At 53.9% G+C, this 23,098-nt stretch overlaps 1 protein-coding gene and 1 pseudogene across 1 annotated transcript; both read left to right on the top strand.

Moving 5' to 3' along the window:
* The first annotated feature begins 3,510 nt into the window (after positions 1-3,510).
* LOC101560658 (probable palmitoyltransferase ZDHHC11) lies at positions 3,511-20,957 on the top strand. The gene is made up of 8 exons (XM_023704660.1): positions 3,511-3,553; positions 9,015-9,233; positions 14,599-14,774; positions 15,066-15,167; positions 16,102-16,226; positions 18,149-18,304; positions 20,236-20,348; positions 20,778-20,957. The coding sequence occupies exons 2-8, from the start codon at positions 9,015-9,017 to the stop codon at positions 20,955-20,957; spliced, it is 1,071 nt and encodes a 356-aa protein (XP_023560428.1). The 5' UTR covers positions 3,511-3,553.
* An 800-nt stretch (positions 20,958-21,757) lies between these two features.
* LOC101560263 lies at positions 21,758-22,266 on the top strand (annotated as a pseudogene).
* The last annotated feature ends 832 nt before the right edge of the window (positions 22,267-23,098 follow it).

The raw sequence follows: 23,098 nt of genomic DNA, 5'->3' as shown, positions 1-23,098 counted from the left end.
CTTTCTTTCCTTTCATTTCCTTTTCTTTCTTTTTTTTCTTTGTGGCTGCCTCAGCGTGCCCTGGAAATGGGACTCGTGCGGCATGTGGTGCTGAAGATCGAACCGAACCGCAGTCCCTGTGCTTGCCTAAGCTTGCCTGAGCAGGTGCTTTAGACTGCTGAGCTGTCTCACTGGCCCATTGTGTAGCCTCTTTTAAAGTTAGCCAGCATACTTTTATTTATTTTGCCGTACTGGGGATTGAACTCAGGCCCTTAAACTTGCTGGGTAAGCAAGTTTAAACTTGCTCTACTGAGCTAGCTCCTTGGCCCTTTGCCAGCACATATTTTAATGGGGTAGCTTTTGATGCATTTCATCCCTGTCTACTCTCTTGTGGTGCAAATTATCTTTTTAGGCACTTCTGTTTCAGGCTCATCAGATTGTCCCTGTCATGGGAGTTTTTAGAAAGAGCAACCCAAGTTTTACCAAACTAACAAGTAACCATACATATTTTCTTCAATAACCTATTTCCTCAAGCTTTTCCTCAATATATGTAAGCCTTCCAGCTTTGTCTTACAAACTCTTCTTATACCAAAAGTATATTTATTATACCTTTCTTAATAGGATTTCTTTCTCATGTATTATAAACCTACTACACAGGATTTGATCACCAGCTTGTGCCGTTTCCACACCCCTCCCCAGGCACGCTGAGACTGGGCGTGGTGGTGCACGCCTGTAATCCCAGTGCTTGGAGGCTGAACACTGGAAGATCACTACGGGTCTGATCTGAGTAATGAGACCCTGTAGACTCTGTGCTAAATATATTTTTAAAAATGAAAAAAATAAATCTACTACAAATTTTTCTGCAGTCATTTGGATTTTTAAGTGTCTTCTTGTCTCTTTATTTCTTCTCATATTGTTACTTTGTAAATTCAGTTGACTGCCAACATGAGTAACCTTGAGTTAGTGTTCTTATCTTAAACCAACAGTTAACAGAGAAAAAAGCAAGTTAACGCTGTAATTGCAACTCAAGAATTTGCAATGTGTAAGAAATGTTTTAAATTTTAAATTATAAACATCAACTCAGATTGGAATCAAACGTACATTTACCAATTAGTTAAACTTTGTGTTGGGGGGGCGTGCGTGCGTGTGTGTGTGTGTGTGTGTGTGTGTGTGTGTGTGTACTGGAGATCAAACTCATGACCTTGCGCTTGCCAAGCGGGCACTTACTTATACCACTGAGCTATCTCCCCAGCCAAGATTTGTAATTTGCTTCATCCCATGAAACTTCCTTAGGCTGGACTTTGGCCATTCAGCCAATAGGCTGGGCGTTGCTCCAGCGTGGCAGGAGCACCAGGCTAGACACACTGAGCAAAAGTGGGCCTGGAGGGAGGAGACCCTGCTCAAGGAACATCCCTCCGACCTCCACCAGCAGCTGGGCCTAAGTCTCTTGATTTTGTGCCTCTGCCCAAGCCCAGCCGGCTGCTCAGCTGTTCATTTAGTCTCTGTCTCCCTCTGAGCTGGTTGCAGTCACCACACCACCCTGTTTCACAAGGGGCTTTTTTGCTTTCCTGTCAGCCTGCCTGTGGTGCACTACAGCTAAGCAGCTTGTTCATGTCTGCGCCTGTTATGGAGCAAATTGTTCTCTTAATTACCTGTTTTCCTCAGACTAATGAAAACACCTCCCTGCTTGTGACGGTTTGTGTCTAGATGTCCCGGTAAAGCCTCATGCAGTCATGGCACAGGCTTCCGGAGTTTGTGATTCATTCATGGTCCAATGCTGCCATTATGGGTGTCTGCCCTGGGGTGCAGAGCCGCCCTGGGGCGCAGAGCCTGAATGCGGTATAAGGGAGGGAAAGAGGCTTGCTCTCTGCCGCTGCCCCTCACCTTTTGTTCCTACTGTTTTGAACTCCGCCGCCATGAACTGCTGCCCTCTGCCGTGTGCCACCTTGCCTTGGAGCCAGGGGAGTATGGACTGAAACCTCCACAAACTGTGAGCTAAATTACCTTTCCTTTCTTAATTTTGGTTGTCAAATATTTTGTCCCAGCAATGAGAGAAAAGTAACCGAGACACTACCCTGACCCCCCGCCTGAGCCCAGGCGACCTTGGGCTCTTAGACTTCACACACACACGCACACACACACACACACACACACACGTATTTCCCTCGCATCCTTCAGATTCACATGCTTCGTTCCACTCACTCACACTCACATACCTCCCCTTTCCCAGTTTTCACCCGGGTATGGGATCCTCTAGCCCCTCCCAGTGTGGGCCACTCCTGCAATTCCAACTCTCTCTGCGAGCCTCTCTCACAGTGGGCCACTTCCACATCTCTAGCACCCCAGTGAGTCACCCCTGCTCAGGGTGTCAGTGTGATCCAATTTTGGTCTGAGGTCAGCTTACTAAATACTCTCATTGTGGGCCACTCCTGCATTTTCTACTTTGGAATATGGCTTACAAATCTGACCCAGTCCACTTCAGATTGCTAGGTTTGTGTCTAGATGTCCCAAGGAGATGATCAGACTCCCTTTCTGTCCTAATGGATTTTCTCCCATGGGTCCCCACACCCTTACAGGATCCTGTAGCCTGCTGTTGGTTCAGAATTGCCCTGGATCCCCTCAGGGTCTCTGGGCTGTGGGATGGCTAATTTTTCTCTCTGAGCTCAAGTTTCGCTTGGTGGCATCAGAGATCTCAGAAGTCCTACAGTTTGGGCTATCTCAGGACTGTAGTTAAAGAGCAAATCTGTTGTCTCCTATTCCATTTGTGATCACCAAAAATGCTGAGATTTAAGAGACATGGAGACTAAATAGGAAACAGGAGGATCTTCCTTTCAGATATACGTTGGCTCCGCTGCTAAATCCAAAATGGCTGAGCAAAGGAAAAAGAACAGGTTCCAGCTTTTATGCATTTGGTCAAGGGGATCGGTCTTTGGCATAGAACTGGTGGGCGGACAGAGAACAAAGGCAGCTCGTTAAGCTGCAGTCCTTTTGTATCTTGGTCTCCCTGCTCCCTTATAATAGGATGTTATGGGAACAGGAGGTTATAAACTTTCAGTTACAGGGATGAAAGTTCCGGCTTCAAAAGTAGGAAGCCAGAACTTCCTGAGCCTAGGATTACAGACACTGCAAGCAGAGGGTTTTGGGGAGCAGGCAGGGGTGCAGATGCCCTTCACATGGGGTCCAGCTGTGCTAATGACACAAGCCCCCCAGCCTGCCATGGAATGCGCCCATGTTAGGAAGGCGCCCAGCCTACATAGTGGCTGAGGGCTCCATTGGGCCTTGGTGACAGGTCTGCCTCCAGGTTCTGGCCTGGAGCAGGAATGGCTGATGAGGGGTGGGAGGATGGGGGTAGGGCCCTGGCCCTCAGGAGCTGGAAGCCACCAACAGGGCACCTGAGCTGGGTCTGTCCCCATCCCTGCTCCCATCCCCCACAGCGTCTCTGTGGCTGCCACACCTGGGTCTGTGAGGCTGCTGGGGTTCCGTGGCTGCCATGTGAACCAGGAAGGCCCCACTGCGTCCGTCCGGCCAGTGCCTAGTGAGAGGTGCTGATCTTGTTGCTGAACCCATTGAAAAGGTGAAAGGTCAGGGTGAATATTGCCCTGGGTGGCGGGTGCTGCTTCCTACCTCACTCCAACCAGGGCCCTTGGCGGAGGCTCTGGACCTGGCCGGCTGAGGTCTAAACATCATACCCAACACAATCTACTTGTACTCATCAGGAGACACCAGGGTTTCTGCTTAGCAAAGGGGGTTGTGGGGTGGGGAGTGACACAGGAAGGCCTGGGGTGGGTGGGCTCTGGGCTGCTGAGACAAGAGGGCTGAACAGGAAGGGAGGCCCAGGGAGGCTGCTCACCTGGCCAGCGTGGAGTGCCAAGCAGCAGTATGTCGAGACCCCATGGGAAGGCAGAGGTGTGTTTGGGTGTTGGGTGTGCGCAGAGGTGGTGCCTCCAGATCTTCGGACAAAGGGAGATAACACGTCCACTGCCATAGCTGTCTGGACTTGCGTACAGAGCTGTCAGGGACAGCACCTTTAGGAAGCCCAAGAAGGGTGGCCCTATTGTGTCACCAGCCAATGATTATGGCAGTGACATTCAGCATGGGTGCCTGCACAGGGACCGAGTGGAGCCTCCAGAGAGGGTAGCGCGAGGTGTGAGCTGCAAGGACCAGAGAGGCTGCAGGCACACTGCCCAGCCCAGCAGGGCTGCTTCCTGGGCTGGTTTCACACCTCAAATGCTCCCTTTTCCTCCCTGCTGGGATGAGAAAACAAAGGATTCCAGCCAGACAGGGCACGTGTGGGCTGGAGGGAGACAAGAGAGAGGGACATGAGGCCCCCACGGGAGCCCGGGACTGTGCTACATGTGTGTGATGAGTACTAATGTGTGCTGTGTGTGGTGCCACGTGCATGTGTCTCGCATGTGGTACATGTGTTCTATGGGATCTGTGTGCTGTGTGGCATGTGGGTGTGTGTTCTCTGTGTGTGGTGGTGTGTGGTATGTCCCGTGCTTGTTTCCTTGGGCCGTGCACGATGCTCTGCGGTGCATGTGCTGGGTCAGGTGAGTGCCGTCCAGCAGAGCAGTGTCTTCAGAGTCGAGCCTGGGCCCGGGAAGGAGTACATGCCCCTTCCAGACGCACTGCTGAGGCCCCCGGGGCTGAGCCCCAGTGCCCTGCGCCCTGTGGCTGGGCGCTCACACATGTGTGGCCCTCTGTCATGGGCCACACCCTCTCCCCGCTGGCCACATTCCTCTGGTCGCCTCCGGGACATCATTCCCAGGTGGATGGCATCCATGGGGGAAACGGGACAGGAACTTCCCACTTCTCTAGACCAGGAGATGTCATTGTTCTTTTCAGGTCTTTTCTGACATTTGTCACTTTGGAGCAGGCAAGACATATCTGTGCCCTAGGGCCTGGCCCACTGAGGGTCTGTGCAGGGTGGCCGTGTCCACAAGAAGGAGAGACAGGCCCAGAAGTGCCTTCTGTGTCCCATGAAGTCCTCCTAGGAGGACGCGCTGTGTGGAAGTGGCAGGAGCCTGGCAGCCTCCACTAGGTTCTGCTTGGTAAGCAGCTCTGCCTCTGTAGGGTACACACAGTGCTCTACTCCAAAGTAGGAAGGGAAGGGCCAATCTTTTTTTTTTTTTAACTTTTTTTTGGGGGGGGGGTGAAACCAGGGCTTGAACTTAGGACCCTGCGTTTGCCAGGCAAGCGCTTATTCTACCGAGCTGTCTCTCCCGCCTAAAGTTTTTTTTTTTCTTTTTGGCTAGCCCAGGATGCCTTAAGGGCAGGTCCAGTAAGGCATGAGGATCTGGGGATTGAACTACAGCATCCTTAGCCTGACTGCTTTGTTTAAGCAGGCACTTAAACCACTGAGCTAATGGGCAGGCCTCCCCCCCCCCCCTTTTTTTTTTTTTGCAGTACCAGGGATTGAACTCAGGACTCTGTACTTGCCAGGCAAGCACCTATTTTATTAAGCTATCTCCCCAGGCCCAGGGCCAATCTTGCCCACCATTCAGGGGCTGGTCCTGATTTTTCTAACCTCCCAGAAAGTACAACTCAAAATAGAAAATTACGCATTTTCTTCTCTACATGTATTCTAAACTCATGGAAAGAGTATTTGAAATTTACAAACAGAAATGTTTAGAGATCAGACTCCCTCAAAAGGAAAAGGTGTGCAAGGAAGTTCTTCTGTCCCTTGGGGTGTGTGTGTGTGTGTGTGTGTGTGTGTGTGTGTGTGTGTAATCCAGCCTCTCTGGTCAGTTTAGGTACTCTCTTCTCTTTTTTTTAATTGTTGAGATTATTTATTTTATTTTATTTTTTTAAAGAATACAAAAAAGTAACAAGAAAACAGATTAGAAACAATACAAAATTTCACTAAACAAGGTAATAGGAATTTCTAACATGACCAGTCCCATGCCTTGAGAAGAGACTAAAGAGGTCACACCAATCTTGGTGCTATTGCTTAGGTCTGACACAAGCTTTACCGGACAAGTGGAAAAGCTAAATGGGACTCAGGTCTGAGTCAAAGGTTAAGCAGCTACCTTGCCTTATAAGTCTGAGTAAAGATTTGACCAGGTAACTTACTTCATGGGTCTGGGTAACGGTTTGGTCAGATACATTGCCTTGGAGGTCTGTGTAGGTTGACTAAGTAACTTGCTGCATAGATCAAAGTGATATTTTACAAGATACTTTGCTCTGAAGATCAAAATAAAGGTTTGACCTGGTCCTCACCCTGTATCTGGGACAATCTTTTGACCAGTGACTTTGTTGTGTAAGCTTTCCTGTCACTAAAACATTCACAACTGAAAGGACAAACTTCAGTTGGCTCAGAGTTTCAGTGGTTCAGTCCATGGTCAGCTTGATCCAAGGTAGAACCATCGCGGTGGATCTGGGTGAATGGTGCAGAGATGCTTAGTTCACAGCAGAATGGAAGCAGAGCAGGGGAACAGTGCCAGAGAGGAAGTGGCATAGACCATACAGAGTACCTAGGTCGCATATCCTTGACCCAACCAGACACACCCGGAAATAAACTTTACTAATCCCCTAGGCATTTCTTGATCCACTCCATTTGACACATCCTGATTAATGGTCACAATCCACCCCAGATACAGCTGCTTAAACAATATTTAACCCATACTTCATCCACAAATAAAGACATAGCAAATTCACAATTCTGCTTAGCATGATACCGCAGTTCTGTGTGCAACTTAAAAAGTGTTAATATCTTCCACAAAGTCCCAACAGTCCAATAATTTTTCAAAAGTCAAAGCCTATTCTGAGATTCAAGGCAAACTCAGCTGGGATTCTCTATGAAAATAAAATAAAATCTCATAATTCCAAGATGCAATAGTGTAGGGTAAACACTCCCATTCCAAAGGGGAGAAATAGGGGAATAGGAAAGAACTGAACCAAAGCAAGACTGAAACCAGGGTGGGACAACAGGAGACCTGTAGCTCCATATCTGGGCTCTGAGGCAATGATGGTGAGGTGAGGGTTGCAGCAGTTTGGGCAGCAGCTCCACTCTATGCCTGTGGCCTTGTGGGCCCGCACAATCTCTCAGGCTGGTTCCACTCACAGCCTGTAGCATTCCTTGTAAGGTGTTCCTATTCCATGAAGTGATGAGGTTCCTAGGGTCACCCCCTGTACCTTTGACTTCATTCCCATAGCTTCACACCTTTCCCTCTCAGAGACTCCTTGCTTGGCCTTCCTTATAATCAAGATGGAAGCCATCCTGACCCCACAAGTCTTGCACTTGGCATGCTGATTAAAACAGCATCATGTCGACAATGCCAAGGTCTGCTGTCAGTATAAGCAGTAGCCAGGCCCCCTAGAATCATGGCTGCTAGGGGCTTTAAGTGTTTGAATGACTGAACACAAAATAAACCCTAGGGAACCAATTCCTTCTTGGGCAGATGCCACAGACTCTTCTTAAATGAAAGGCTGCCATTTTTCACCCTTCAGCCTGTGACGGTGGTGTCTTTCTGATTTCTGAGGTGCCCTGAAAGCATCTTTTGTATTATCCCTGTGCATTTTCTTTTAAATGGCATTCACCCCTTCAGTAGCACACCTCTTTTGTCCCTAATTTTACACATGGCTTCTTCTGGGCCACATTTAAAAACTTTTTGCTCCACTCTTTGACCTCAATCCTCACTATAAATCAAGCCAAAAGCAGTCAGCAGTGCCCATGCCACAGCCTGAGAGTTGGCTATCTTGAAATGTCCTATGCTAGATCAGTTAATCTCCACCCTTCACCTCAGTCCTCAGTCTTCCTCACTCTCAGGATAGGAGCAAAATAAGATGCTTTGTGGCGGCAGGAGGAGACCGTAGTGCGCACAACTTCTGGTGTAATTGCCAGTGGAGTCCTTGCTCTGCACTGAAGACTCACAAACCTGGTGAGTCTGTCTTCATTGTCTGCTTTTTTGTAACAATTTGGTCTGAGCTCTGACCAGATCATCAGGCTGTGCCTACTCCAATCTAGGACTTCCCTAGCTGGCGCCTCCAAACTTCCCAAAATCCTCCCATAAAGCAGTCACAAAGGTTTCTGAACCACATAGTTAGGTACGCTCACAGCAAGACCTCCATCCTGATACCAATTTTCTGGATTAGCTTTCTTGTTGCCGGACACAACACCTGACACCACAATACAAGGTAGCAAAGGTTTAATTGGGCTTCAGTTTCAGAGGGTTTGGTTCCTGATCTGTCTGGCCACTCTGCCTTCTGCGACCTCCCTGTTGACCTTCCAGAGTACAGTTCTGATCTCCGGCATCATCTTCCTGCCACCACTTTCATCTGGACTGTGTCTAGTGGGCGGTTGTATTTTTTCAGTACACATCATTACCCCAGTACTGTGGCCTAGAGTCACAATAAGCACACTTGCCTGGAGCTCCTCAGACAGAGTCAGGCCACTGAGAACAGGCCATGCCCACCTGGGGTCTCTCAGAGAGTACAGGAGCCCAGCAGCCACGGTGGGCTCCAGGGAGCCCAGGGGATGCAGAACCCGTAGAGAACGAGAGTCTCAGAACGTTCCTCAGTCTCTCCGTAAAGTGCTTTGATTGCTACATTTTGTGAATGATTTTTACCAAAGGGACAGCAAAGCTTTGCATAAGGCCATCTTTTGCAAAGCTCCTCTTTGGCAGCTCCCAGCCACAGGCATCTTCCACACCCTAGTTCTAGTGCCAGCCACCACCCACCCCTGATGGGCCCAAAGTGACTTCAGAGCCCCTCATGCCACTGTTCAGATGCAAGGGCTTCCCCCAAGATTGGACACGCCTGGTTACCTGGGCCCAGCCAGGTAGACATGCATGTGTCTTTGGGTTCTGCAGTCTCAAGAGCTCCTGAGGCTGTGCCCAGGGGTGCCAGCTGTGGCCCATGGAGGTAGGCACTAGCTCGCTCCAGCTAACCCCAGGTGTGCTGCAGCAGCCCTGGGCAATGCCAGGTATCAGCTCTTGACTCTATGCCCAGGTGTTGCCTGTGATGGCAGGTGGGTCCCACAGCCCTTCCCCGCTCCACCCTGAGCTTGACAGCCTCCATGGCCCTCTATCTTACAGATGGACGTCTTCAGCAGGAGCCTGCGGCAGGTCCTCCCGGAGGCCCAGGTCAGCAGCCTGAAGAGCCCACCACGCCACCTGTCCAGGGTGAATGGCTGGTCGCCGCCCCTCCACCCCTTCCAGGCTGTAGCCTGGGCCATCTACCTGGTCTTGTCCATCTTTGTCTTTGGGATTGTCATTCCACTCCTGCCAAGCATCTGGAAGTACATTGCATACTCCGTATCCTTCTTCCTGATGGGGTGGAGGTAGGAAGGAGGACTTCTCCTCTGGTCTCCCATAGAGCTGGTCTCTGTGGGCTCTCTCCTTGTACCTGTGTGCCTCAGCCATTTGTCCCCATGTGCAGAGGGTCCACACACTGCTGTGAGCTGGACCAAGGGAGTGAAAGGATGCTGGAAATGGGCGGCCCTCAGGAAAGGGAGGGAGCTGCACAGCAGCACCCCAGGCCAATTGTGTTGTCCTCAGAAGAGGAGTAAGGTAAATAAGAAAGGACTTGGGAAGCAAGTTGCGCTCCACGGTGTGCCCCTGCCCACGCAGCCCCGTCAGTGAGCACACTGCAGCTGTGGGCCGGCGACAGGTGGGCCTGGCGACTGTGTAAATATCACAGCTGGGTCCCCTCAGAGGCTGCACCCGGAAGGCAGTGGGAAGGGACGTGCTCCGTGTCACACCCAACTGGCCAGGCCCTGGCAGCTGTGATGTTGGGGACTGGGGGGCTGGCACTGGGTGCAGAGTGGCCCTGTGCAAGTGTCACATCTGGAGCCGAACGTCCTCCACAAGACTGTGCCGCTGCGTGGCCCTTGGCTTTGCTTTACCATCCCTGTAGGCACTGGTGAGTGATGTGACTGGGGCCACGTGGCTGGTGGGCGGGGGCAGCGGAGGACACAGGCAAGAGCAGCGAGGTGAGCAGCTGTGTTCACGGCCCAGGCGGGATCCCGGAGCTCCGCCACCTGTGAGCTGGGTGCTCTTCCTGGCACTGTTTTTTCAGGCAAGGGAGAGCACAAATGACCCCGTGTGCCTGTCACCCACCTCAGCCACCAGGGCTCTGCAGGCCGGTGTTGCCTCTCATGTTCCCTTCTGGGAGCTGCTTTGCAAGCCTTGGACTTTACTCTCAAGACCACTGCTCTCGTTCGTGACTAGCAAGTCACGCAGCAACCTGGATACCACCACGCCCCTGACAGTCTCTCAGCCTCATTGCACCCAGGGGACCCCCTTGTGGTTGTGGATCCAGGGCGCCCCGCACCTGCACTGCACCAGAGTGAGCTGGGCCATCTCCTCTCAGAGCTCGAGGCGTCTGGCAGGAAGGCTCTTGATAATGAATTCAATGTCTTTAGAGGGTAAAAGGCTGTGTAGCTATTCTGTTTCATCTCCTGTCCACTTGGCTAAATTGTATTTTCAGGAAATGTGATTATTTCATTTAATTGCCACGTTTCCCTGGGCCGACGTTGTTTGTTTGCAAGCGGGCCGTTTCCCTTTCTGTGTCTGCAGGGCCCTGCCGCCGCCGTTTGTGCCTGAGCTGAATTCCTGCTCTTTTCTTTCATCAGCCTTTAGTCCTGTTTATACAAATCAGCTTTAGTATGCATTAACTGTCTTTTTTTTTTTTTTTTTTTTCAAATATCTGGTTGCATTTGTGTTATTTCTTTCTCTTTGGGTTTGCCCAGTCCTTTCCTTTCCATTTTAAGGTGGAAACTGGGATTGATGTGTGGCCTTTTCTAGCTTCTAATGTAAATATTTAAAGCTAATTTTTCTACTGGCATGTGCAGGACACTCCCTCCCCCCAGTCTAGCTGAGAAGTTAAGGCTATGTCTTCGGGACACGGGGATCAGCTCTGGTGCTGGGTGCCCTGGGCAGCTGCTGCTTCCCTGAGCAGGCAAGGCCTCCCGCTGCACACCAGGAAGGGCCAGGCCAGCTGGGCGAGTGTCTCCTGGTCCCAGGCTGCCCTGGTGCGCGGCGCTGGCCATGCACACACACTGGATGCTAGGCCCTCTGCGCCTTGGCCCCTCTGGTAACTCCATTGCAGCCGGAGATGTTCTGAGGAAGAGTAGTGGCTGCAGGGGGACCCTAGGAGGTGGGCAGCAGCTCTACTTCCGCAGGAGGCCTTTGCTGAGAAGGCTTGGGTTCTAGCCCAACTGGAGCAGGGAGGTCTGAGCCAGGCCTGGACAGGCATGGGGGCTCAGGTTGTCAGAGGTGTAGCTGTCCTGTCCTCTGCAGACTCAGCCTCTGCCAGCCAGGCCCCTTCCTCCACAGGCTGACCGCTCTGCTCTCCTGTCCTGCACCTGTGCACAGCCTGCCACACGCTCCTGGGTAACCCTGCACCCAGGCCCTGTATTCACAGACCACAAGTACCAGTGACACTGTCCACGGTAGGTGGGCAGGTTGGAGTGTCAAGGCAACTCAGGGTCTCTAGCCAGTGCTCTCTGCCCCTCGCTCTGGCCCAGGCATGGCACCCACACTGGTAATGACAGCACAATCCCGCATGGCTCATCTCACCCTCCTACTCCAACCCCATGGTCCTAGGGGAGGTTTGTTTGGATCTGTGCATGGCCACATGGCCACAGCCTCAGCGTCTCCGGGGCCCTGGGTGGCATCCGGCTCCACAGATCACACCTGCCTTGCAGTTCCAGCCACAGTATGGCCTGGACAGGGCTGCACCTCCCACAGCAGCATGGATGTCTGGGGCCAGGCCTGCTGGGGGACATGTGGATGGCCAGAGCAGCTGCTGGCAGACACGGGCTACAGGGTGGCCTCATAGATGGCTGGCCACCCACCTGTTGCTCACTGGTCCCACACAGGGCTCTCTGCTTGCTCCCTGTCCTCCTTTCCCGCTATCTCACCCTGGCTACATCACTGAGGATGTACATCCCCCTCAGCATCACTGAGGCCCTGTCTTTGCCACACCTTGGGTACCTCAAACTACAATTGTATTGATTTGGCTTTTGTGGCACCTGGGATTGAACCCAGGGCCTTGCACTTAGCTGCATCCCCAGGCCTTTTTATTTTTTCATTTTGAGACAGAATCTTGCTAAGTCACTAAGTTTCTGAGACTGGGGCTTGAATTTATAATCCTCTTGCCTCAGCCTCTCAGCATACTGGGATTACAGATACGGGCCCCCACATCTGGCTCACAAGTTGTTTTGTCTCACAGTTTGAGGTGGAGGTAGGGGAAATGGAAGGCACTGTCCCCAGCTGTGTCCTCACCCCACCAGCCCTGAGGAGCCTGCCTCAGTCTAGTCCCTTCCCCAGAGGCCTGCAGTCCCTTGGGGCAGGGCCCACCTGATGGCCTCATCTCACCTCTGCTGTCAGCAGAAGGAAACCCTGATTCCAAGTCAGGCATGTGGCCCTCACACGTCCCTGATCCTGTGTTGGTGTTGGTCTTGGCCTTCTCTGTGTGTGAGCTCTGCCTGCTCTCTGTGGGGTCCCTGTCCTCCCAGAACCCTGATCTCGCCCTCCATCCTGCACCGGCCAGTGCCAGGCTTCCTGTGGCCACTCCCCACTTCCCACTCACCGTGCTTGCGCTGCAGCCACTGGAGGGCGCCAGCGTCATCTGTGGCCCCCAAGGCCTGTGGGTTGAGAGTGACTGGGCTGGCCCGGAGGTGGGGTTTGCTCCGTGGAGGGCAGTGCCCAGTGGGGGACCCTCAGTCCTCCAGGTCCTCAGTGACAAGGCTGGCTGGCATGGATCTTCCCTGCAGAGGGGGCCGCGTGGTTGGACTCTGCAGCTCTATTTAACCTGGGGACATCTCTCTGGCAGCCACAGGCTGGGATAATCACAGCCCTGGCGTCAGGTGGGGGGAGGGGGGATCTTCAGCAGCGCCCCTCTGTGCCGGCCAAATTCTCCACGCAGAGCTGCCCTGGAGTGGACAGGCGGCTGAGAGAAGGGACTCGCAGCTCCCCCACCCCTCTCTTCCTGCCTGCAGGACGACAGGGCAAGGTCACAGTGTCAGGAGGGTGAAGGGCGTGTATCTCACAAACTGGCTCCCTCCCGCGGTTTGTTTACTAAACACAGATTGTTGCCAGGGACATTGGGCTTCTGCGCTCCCAGACCGAAACTTCCAGAGGAGGCCTGGGCTGGCAGCCACCCTGTTTCTCTCACCTTTGTCCTCCTGACCTGAGACGCCCAGTCATGGCTGACAGGCAGGGGCAGGGACAGAGGCTGTGCCCTGTGGCGGAAACCTGGTCCTCACTGGACACAACTTCGTATGGGGGGAGGGGGTATCCAGGTGGGGACTCCACCTAGAGTCTCAGTGTCCCCAAGGAAGTTGGTTCTGCAGGTTTTCCTGGGAGGCTGAAGTCCAGCATCTCCACCTGAGGCACAAGTGTCCAGGGTCCACTGCAGCAGCCTGGCCCCCAGCAGGACATGTGAATGTCCCAGGGCATAGCGCCCAAGGCCTGGGCACCTTCCTTAGCCTCCCCTAGGGCTGAGTGCCCACCCAAGCCCTGCCTCCCTGCTCGCCTTCCCTGCCTGCTGTGTCCGCTGAGCTTGCTCAGCCCCAGGGAAGGAGCCACACAGGTCCTGCCCATCCATGGCCCCAGCCCTTGCCTTCCATGTCTCAGGCTCCCACGCACACCTGTTGCCCCAGTAACCACACAAATAGACAGCTTGGCCAGGGCTCAGCCTGTAGAATGGTGCAGAGCCACCCACACTGTGGGTCCTGCATTGCCACCCACCTGAGCATGTGCCCAGCGGCTACCTGCAGCCTATGGGATGCAGACTCATCTGCACCACCCATGATGTGGCAGGAGGAGCTGGGTGGTGGTAGGAACAGGCTGAGGGCCTGCCCTCATGGGACAGCACAGTCAGCCCCTTGTGCCCTGTCAAGGACACGTGTGACAGACACCAGGACCCTTCCCGTGCCCGATGTTACCCTGGGCAGGTGGGGCAGAATCTGCTTCCCTGTGAGACTTGTCTGGGATCCTCCTCAGGTGGGGTGGAGCACTCACCGAGCCCCACATCAGCTCTGTGGGGCTGGGCATTGCCCGCCTATAGGCTTTGGCCCTAGCATAACCTGCAGGGCTCCTTCAGAGATTGATCACAACCTGGCCTTCCTCTCCTACTGGGCAGGGAGTGCCTGCTGCTGGGCACCCACCTGGCTTCTGCACAGGGACCTGCATGCACTGGCTGCCCAGTGCAGAGGGTGGGGGCCTGTGTGCTGTGCCCTCCTGTTTGTTTTCCCAGGCAAGGAGGGGAGTGTGGGGTCTGAGCACATCCTCCTACTCACCAGGGCATAGAACCCTTCCTGCTGTGGCCAGCTGGTCCTGGCTGGAAAGAGCCCAGACGTCCCTGAGGGGCAGGGTTCTTTCTACCTGGGCTATGCTTGGTGTTGGACCCTCTACCTGTGGCTGGTCTAGCATGCGTGCTTGCAGCTGGAACCCACACACCTGCAAAGCAGGACAGGGACAGGGGAAACCGCGGGGCCTCACCCCAGCCTGGCTCTGCCACAAACCTCAGCATGAGCGTGCAGTCAGAAGGTGGAAAAGGCTGGCCTGCTGGGCCTATCCCTGAGTGTGGGCTCCTCTCAGGACATGGGGAACAGTGAGCCAGGGGCATTGCGCCCTACTCACCTGGCCCAGCCATGTTTTCCTTGACACCCAGGTGACCGGTGTTGTGTTCCTCTTCCACTTGGTTGTCCACCTTATTGCAGTCACCATCGACCCGGCTGAAGCCAACGTCCGACTCAAGAATTACTCCAAGCCCATGCCCACCTTTGACCGCTCCCAGCACCCACATGTGATCCAGAATCTGTACTGCCACCTATGCGAGGTCACCGTGTGAGTCTACCCCAGCCCCACAGCCCTTAGGTGACAGCTGAGCCTGCCCACCTGGTCAAGTGCTTCCAACTCAGCTGGGGCCCTCAGTCTCTGTGACCTGTACCCCTCTCCATATAGCCCAGGGCACAAAGGAATCTTCTTTGGGTTTTCCTTGTTTTCTCACAAAGGGGAAGGCAAGGCCACATAGCCCAGCTGGGTCACATCTTAGGTCTTAGGGCCCCTGTGTACTAGGGATCCAAGCCCCATATGCTACCCACACATTTGGGCCAATGAGCTCCCTCAAATTCTCAGGCATGAGAAAGCCAAGCACTGTAGTGCCTGCAACAAGTGTGTCGCCGGCTTCGACCACCACTGCAAGTGGCTGAACAACTGCGTGGGGAGCAGGAACTACTGGTGAGGGCTGGTGGAGGCATTGGGAGTGGCTCACAGGGCCAGGGTCCTTCACGGGAGTATAGGTGCCTCCATCCTAGGAGGACCTCCAGGAGGGCGGGGTGCTGAGGGGTGAGGAGCTGTGGACCATGGGACACATGGGGGAAGAGCTAGCCACATCCTTGGCCCACACAGCAGGCTTGGTGCCTGTGTCCACTTGTCCTGAACTGTCTGGCAGAACTGTCCCTGGATGTGCCCACCGATTTGGTCCCTGAGACCCTGCCCTGGCCTGCAGGAACTGGCTGGGTCTCCTGGTCTCACTGTCCTGGGCCATCTGCCCTCTCAAGGCCCAGGCAGCCATCCCAGAGCAGCAAGCAGACCGAGAGCATTGGGAAAGAATGTCTAGGCTGCAGGTGGAAGTGGATGTGTGGGGCTCCCGGGACGTGTCTGGGCCAGGTGTCCTCACGCAGAGGAAGCACAGTGGAGTTGAGCGGGACTTGGCCCTGGAGCTGATGCGGTCTGCAGAGCGTGGCAGGGACACAAGCTTCTGGCCTCACAGGCCCGGGGAAGCATGCAGCCTCACCAGCACCAGCAAGGGCTGAGGAAATAGTGCAGGCCTAGGAGACGTAAGGCCTGGCCAAGTGCGTGAGCTCTCAGGAAGATGCCAGTTCTGCTGTTCACGTGGGCTCTGGCACTGCCGCTGTGTGGGACCACCTTTCTCACTGCAGGGGTCTTGTCCAGACAGCAGGACAGACAGACAGAGGGCTCAGGCAGAGGACTGGGGAGCAAGGGCATGGCTGTGAGGTTGCTGGCCAGGGATGTCTGCCCAGAGAACTTAGAAGGTGGTTGAGAGGACACAAAGGAGGCCCAAGGGCTGTCAGGGTTGGTCTCCCTGTAGGATGCCCACAATGGGTCAGCCTACCCTCGCCGGTGTCCCCAGCATGTTCTGCTCCTGCAGGTTCTTCTTTTGCTCCGTGGCCTCGGCATTGATAGGCCTGCTCTGCACGAAGGTCCTCTTGCTGTACGTCTGCATCCAGCACTTCATCAACCCCAACAAACTCCGCACGGATCCCAGCTACAAAGGTATGCAGTATGTGGAGTGCCTCCCGCTTGGGCTGCCCTTGTGAGGGTGCCGAGCCTCTGCCTCAACTCGGGCCACCTTTCTGGGAAGAAGTCTGTCTAAGTGGTGAGCCAAGCTTACAAGCAGCTCTGTGTCGTCACATATCAGTCACCTTTCCCACTGTTGGGACAGAATACCCGACATCTACAATGTGAAGAAGAGGTTTCACTTGGCTTGCGGTTTTGGGGGATTCAGTCCGTGGGTAGCTGGCTCCAAGGCAGGAGTGTAATGGTGCAGGGGCCTAGTGGGAGACAGCTGCTCACCTCCTGGCAGCCAGAAAGCAGAGAAGGGATGAGTGGGGGACAAGAATACATTCTTCCAGGTCACACCCCAGTGACCACCTCCAACCAGGCCCTGCCTTCTATCACGAGACCTTTGGGGACATTTTAATCTGTAACCAACATTACCCAAGGGCTGCCCAGGACCCTGGAAGCAGGTGCTCTGTGCCCTCTAACCTCTCCACAGCCTTCTCTTCGATCTGTTGGGGCCCAGTGAGGCCATGCAAGTACAGCAGGCCAGGGTCTGCCTTCTAAGAGCCACTGTCAGGAGAGGAAGAGCAGAGAACAGCCAAGATCCACCTCCGAGCACAGGCCCAGGAGCCTGGGCCGTGGGCACCTGCATTTGCACTGAGAGGGAAAGGCATGGCGGGTTGGGTATGCCCCTCAAACTGTTCACACCCAGGACCGAGCTGCAGACATGACAAGGGATCTCTAGATGAAGATCTTGTCTAGATCATCCACAACTAGGCCCATTGTCTTTCCAAGACACAGAAGAGAAGACATAGACACACAGAGGCCACATGGGGCAGAGGCGGGAGCCCTGCAGCCCCTGTACACCTAGAGATGCCCCAGAGCTGGGAGAGGTGGGAGATGCCCCTTGGGGCCTGGAGGAAGGACATTGTCCACTATGTCATTCAGACTGTGGCCGCAGAGTGTGAGGCGAAGGTTTGTGGCTAGAGAATCTCCAATTTGTGATCATGTGTCACAGGAACTGCAGCACGTAGTGGCAGCTCTGACTCTTCATCTTGGGACTGGAGCGGGCACATCTGCATGCCCCCACTTGGGAGGGTGGTGCCTGCTGTCTTACCATGGAACACACTCAGCCAACACGGCGGATGTTCTTGTTCTTCCAAGGATAGCTCTGGGAGTACTAGGTAGAACAATGCCACCCACCCTGGACTTCTTTCTGAATATGGGCTCCGCCTGTGGACACAATCTCATGATCCTGGAGCTCCACAAGCTCTCCTCCCTGGTCACAAAGTGTCTCCTGAAGTAGCCGCACATCATCTGGGTCATGGATGTTTGTGGGGTGCAATGAGAGGCTGGGACAACTGGGGGTACAGAAATAGCAGGAGAGGCCAGGGCAGCTGGATCTCAGACTAAGCCCCATGTATGGCCTTGGCAGAGGTGAGCAGAAGTGGGCACCTCTCTGGCACACACCGGTCCTGTGCAGCAGTGTGGTGACTCTGTGCAGCTCCCTGACTGTGGACTGAAGTGACTCCCACCCAGCTAGCTCATTGGAAGCCTGCACAGAGCTCAAGCCCTGAGCACAGCAGCTCAACCTGGCTTCCTCCGCAGGTCTGAGAAGTCATGCTGTGTCTGCCCACACAGCCCCGTCATTCCTTATGCCTCATTCTGCCAGCTGTGGTTTGTGGTCCTGGGAGACCCCACCTTGGTGGCATCCTGCCAGGTGTGGCTGGTAATCTGCACAGGTGGAAGGCTGGTGTGGAGCCCAGGTCTGGGGGACAGAGTGAAGGACCAGGCTTGGGGGCTCTGCTACCCACCCCCTCCTCAGACCGCCAGCCAGGACTGCAGTGGGGACAGCTGTAGGGACCCTGTGTGCCCCTGCCTCCATGATGCCAATGCCTGTGCCTGTGTCTCCCCAGACATCAGCGCTGTGACTGTATGGCTGCTGTTCCTGCCCAGGTGGCACGTGCCTGTGAAGACCCCTGTGGCCCTTTGTATGATGGGCGGAATGCTGCTGGTGGGCGTGGTCAGCTTTGTGCTTCTCGGGCACCTGCTTGTCTTCCATATCTACCTGCGTGCGTACTCACCTAGCTGCCCTACCCCATCCTGGCCTTGGGCTGCCCACCAGGCATGTGTGTGTGGCAGAAGGGTCAAGTGACAGAGAGAGAGAAGGGCAGCAAGTCCAGCTGTCACATTCCGGGACCTGCATCTCAAAGATGCATGCTTCTTAGCATGCATCTTTGAGATGAGTTTAGAATGGTCAGAGGCAAAAGAACAGGAGAGTCAGACAAGAAAGAGCAGGAAGGCCGGGGAGATGACTCAGTAGAATAAGCACTTCCCTGGCAAGCGCAAGGGTCTGAGATCAATCCCTGGTTCCATGGGGGGAAAAAAAAAAAAAAAAGAGCAGAATACTATGAAAAGAGACCATGTGGGTTTAGCAAAGCAACAGGTAGATGCTGTAGAGTGAGGTGCACAGCAGGGCCACCTCCCTCCTCCTCTGTGGGATCACCAGCTGGTAAGCCTCTCTGGGGCCTAGGATTCCATGGACACCAGGGTACCAATGTCTGAGGTCTGCCTCATTCCCACCCAAGGGTTGGGGAGCCAGGCAAGGGCCTGAGTCTCAGCTAGACCATGTCATACTCACACAGATCCCTGCGTGGCCCCAGGTGACCCTACCAACAGTGTCACCCTGGCTCACAGGTGCTGTGACATACTCTTTCCTGGCCTCTGGCCCGAGACATGGATTTTTTTTTTTTTTTTTTTTTTTTTTTTTTTTTTTTTTTTTTTTTGTGAAAACACAGTGCAGACTCTGGGTTAAGTCTTGTGGCGCAGCTCTCACTCTGCTGGGGATTTGTGTTGAGACCCGGCCCAGTGGGTGCCTGTGTGCAGAGGCAGTCAGGGCATGTTTGTGGATGGGATAACAGATACCTCAGTTCCTTTCTCATTGTGCCGGGACACAACCCAACACCCACAGCCCTGAGGGCAAGTTCATTTTTGTTCACAGTTTGTTGAAGGTTCAGTCCACAGTCAGCTGGCTCCAACGCAGGGCAGCGTGGCGGAGCAGAGTCACTCATGGAGTGGCAGGCAGGAGGGCAGTGCTGAGGAGAAGAGGGAGTCCAGGTCTGACCTGTGCCCGGGGTAGCACGTTGTGAGGCTCTGTGCGAGGCAGAGAGAGTGGGCACACTCGCGGGAAGCTGCAGGCACCTGGTGCCCACGGCAGCGCCCAGCTCACCTCAGCCAGGGAAGGCGGAGGAGGCAGCACTTTGAATGAGCATGGGGAAGGACAGAGCTCCTCAGGCCACTTGAAGTGGCTGCTGGACCTGGTCACTCGGGAGGACACAGTGCCCAGCTTTAGGCTTCGCTCCTGAAGTCTGAGTTCCCTGCCTCAGCCTGGCAGCCTGGTCGGGACATTTCCTGGGATGCATCTGGGGCAGGCGCAGCCCCACTGACAGCTTATTATGGGCAGTGCAGGCGGCTTTGCAGAGATGGGCATGAAGGGACGTTCAAAGGAAAGCACACATGGGGGCAGATTTGCTGCTCAGCCCCACGCAGCTCTGAGGCCTGGAGGCTGGGAAACGCTGGTGCCACTGGAGCAGAGGCCCCTGCACCTGCACTCGAGCCCAGAGTCGCCAACCGCGCCCACATGCACCTTGGGCTGGAAAGAGGGCTCTGTGGGCACCCTGTGCTTTCCAGAAATAATTGCACAGCCTAGCTGCCTCGTATGTGCTGGCTTCAGGGAGAAACAGTTGGGCCCTCTGCAGAAGTGTGAGCTGAAGCCAGAGTCTGGCCTACTTTCACTTTCAGTAAACCAGCTGCCCACCCAAGTGACAAAGACTAGCCAGCCACATGGCCTGCTGCACCCCACTGCTGTGCCCCAAGGCCTGGTGCTCACGCCCAAGCCCCACCCTGGCCTCATACGGCAGGGCACAGAGGCCACTCCCTGGAGGGTGTCAAGGGTGGGGATGAGCAGCTGCTGCTGAGCCGCCTTCTGCACTCTCCTTTCCAGTGATCAAGAACAAAAGCACGTTTGACTACATCAAGCATGCCCGCTTACAGCAAGGGCCAGAGCCACCAGGGAGGACGCAGCTGGTGCTGCCCGTGAAGGAGGCAGTTCCACAGGTGCACTTGTCCCTCTGCGTCTCGTTCCCAGGGTGGTGTGTGAGTGCATGTGTGAGCAGGGTGGTGTGCCATGTGATATGTATGATTAAGTCTGGGAGGAGGTGTATGTGCGACATGTGTCTGTGTGTATCTATGTGATATGTGTATGTAGTATCTGTGTGGTATGTATGAGTGTGTATATAGCGTGTAGTATTTGTGGTGTGCAGTATGAACACGTGGCATGTAGGGTGTCCATGTGGTCTGAGTGACGTGCAGCGTATTTGCATGTGTGCTTGTGTGTGGCTTCAGAAAGTGGGTCCCCCTATAGCCCAGATGGCTCCTGTAGAGCCTGCTCCTGGTCACGCACCCAGCTCCCTTCAGCTGGAACCTGGGTTCCTTGTGGCCCCTTTAACCCACCTGCCCTGCATAATGGCTTCTTGCACTCTCCAGGCCCTTGGCAAGAATCAGGTCACCCAGGAAAGATGTGCTGGGCCCAGAAAACTCCCAGGCCATCCTGGCTGCTACCAGGGCAGGACAATGGCTTGCAGCAGGACTGGGCAAGACCAGCCAAGTCCAGCAAAGCACCGCAGACTGAATCTCGCACAGCCCCTCCACCACCTGCTGCCATGAGTGGGGCTGCACGGCTGCTGGTGGAGCAGCCGAGGGCCCCGCCCCACAGCCCGCTCCCCACAGCTGCTGGTCCAGCACATGTGCCGCCAAGAACAGAGACATGTGAGCTGACAGGTGAGCAGCCCAGATCTCTGCACAGTGCCAACAGAGAACATGCCGGCCCTTCCCCCTGAGGGATCTGTCACCCTAGGGGCCACTGTCATTGTGCAGTGGGCGGCATGGGGGCCAAGGCCAGACAAAAGCGAGGCTTCCTTGCTGTGTGCAGGCAGAGCTTGAAGTCCCATTGGCCACCAGCAGGACAAATTTCTGGACTCACAGACATCAAACACAATGCATGCAGACAGTCTGTGTTATGGCCGTAGTGCTGCTATGGAATCAGGGCTCGCAGATTCCTCTGGCTCATTATGAAGTCCCCAGGCCTGGCCTTGCCTCTCACCCAGGAAGGTAGCCTCCTTTCCAATTACGTGGCCCCTGCGGTCACAACTGCCTTGGAAAGAGAGAACAGAGAAGCTGACACCCGATAAGTATCAGGACCAAATGACCATGACCACTTCAAGATCTTCCTGGCCTGCTGCGGGAGAAGCTGAAGCACTGACAGTGACTGGAGTGGATGCTGCCCCAGGGAGCACAGAGGGTCTGGCTGCTCAAACACTGCGGCCGGCAGCTCATGGAGGGCAGCTGCGCTGGGGAGGATTCCTAGAAGGGAGGTGAGGCCGGGCCACTGCACCTAGTCACTTCAGCTCCAGTGGGAAGACTCCCTCTGCTCCTTTCTTCAGGCTGCTGAGCACAGCAGTACCCACATGGAAGCCAACACCAAATATGACTTGAAACCTACTGCAGATGATGAGCTGAGCTTCGAAAGGAGAGCATCTTCAAGGTTCTCAATGAAGCACGTGATCAGAATCCATACAAAGTAGAGCTCCGCGAGCAGCTGGGATCATCCCCAAGAACTACACAGAGATGAAGCCACACCGTTGGTTTTTGGCAAAATCCCTAGAGCCAAGGCTGAAGAAATGCTTACCACACAGCTACATGATGGAGCCTTTCTAGCCCAAGCTAGCATGGGTGCTCTGGGGCTTTCCATCTCTGTCCAGTTCAGAATGCGGGCCGCACTTCCGGCGCTCCGAGACGGAGCAGGAAAGGACTTTTTCTGGGTGCTAAAGCTCATCTCTTTGAATGAGCTGGCAGATTGCCACAATCAACATCTAGGTCCCAAAACAAGCAGATATTCCTGCAGGACAGAGAGCAAGTGCCACAGCAGCTGATGTGTACCAAGTCCTCTGTGACTTTCACCCCTGGGAGGAGGTGAACTGGGCTTCAGTCAGGGAGACTGGCATGTTTCCTCAGGAACCAAACCCTTGTGAAGCAAGTCTCTGAAGAAGAGAAAAATTGAAAACACAAAAGAATCATACTCAAAAGCTGCCTCTAGCAGTATCCTACAGGAGCTCAAAATATCTGGCTGGGCACATTGCCGACCGTGTGGGGGCCAGGGAGATGGCTCAGTAGAATAAGCGCTTGCCTGGCAAGTGCAAGGGCCTGAGTTCAATCCCCAGTTCTCCCAAAATGAAATAAAATAATAAAATAAATAAAATAAAATGTCCCCAGCACTCATGGACATGTGCCTTTTTTGAGATTTTCTTTTTCTGGAATCTAGACTATCCTCTTTCTGCCTCAGCCTCCCAAGTGCTGAGATTACAGATGTATGTCACTATGCCAAGCTTCTACTAAACACTTTAAGAAAGAAATACCAGTTACATACAAAGACTTTCAGAAGGCAGAAGAGGACGATACACTATTAACTCACTCAGTGTCAACATCAAAGAGGATGCTGTAACCAACAGTATTCAGAAAACGTGACAAAAGCACTGATAATATTAGCCAAGCAAGTCCAGCAATGAGTATACAGTATCATACACGAGAATTAGTGATTTTATTCCAAGAATGCAACATTGATTTAGCATTTGAAAATCAGTTATATAGACTAAACTATTAATAGAATAAGGGACAAAAACCTTCTGTTCCTTTAAATTAATGCAGAAAGTGGGTTGAATAACATCAAACACCTAACATTTTTTTTTAAATCAGAACAACTTAGGAATAAAAACAAAAAGTTTAACATATCAATACTTGATGGAAAATAC

Source organism: Octodon degus, unplaced genomic scaffold (assembly GCF_000260255.1).
Source record: "Octodon degus isolate 3935 unplaced genomic scaffold, OctDeg1.0 scaffold00008, whole genome shotgun sequence".
NCBI lineage: Eukaryota > Metazoa > Chordata > Mammalia > Rodentia > Octodontidae > Octodon > Octodon degus.
Note: the sequence above shows the minus strand (reverse complement) of the source record. Positions and strands in the feature narration are given on the sequence as shown.

Excerpts from the sequence above, each read along its gene's own strand:
- LOC101560658 (XM_023704660.1), top strand. The coding sequence starts at position 9,015 with ATGGACGTCTTCAGCAGGAGCCTGCGGCAGGTCCTCCCGGAGGCCCAG. Across the intron at positions 15,168-16,101 it reads GTGGGGAGCAGGAACTACTG|GTTCTTCTTTTGCTCCGTGG; the intron begins GTGAGGGCTGGT and ends CTGCTCCTGCAG. Across the intron at positions 16,227-18,148 it reads CACGGATCCCAGCTACAAAG|ACATCAGCGCTGTGACTGTA; the intron begins GTATGCAGTATG and ends GTGTCTCCCCAG.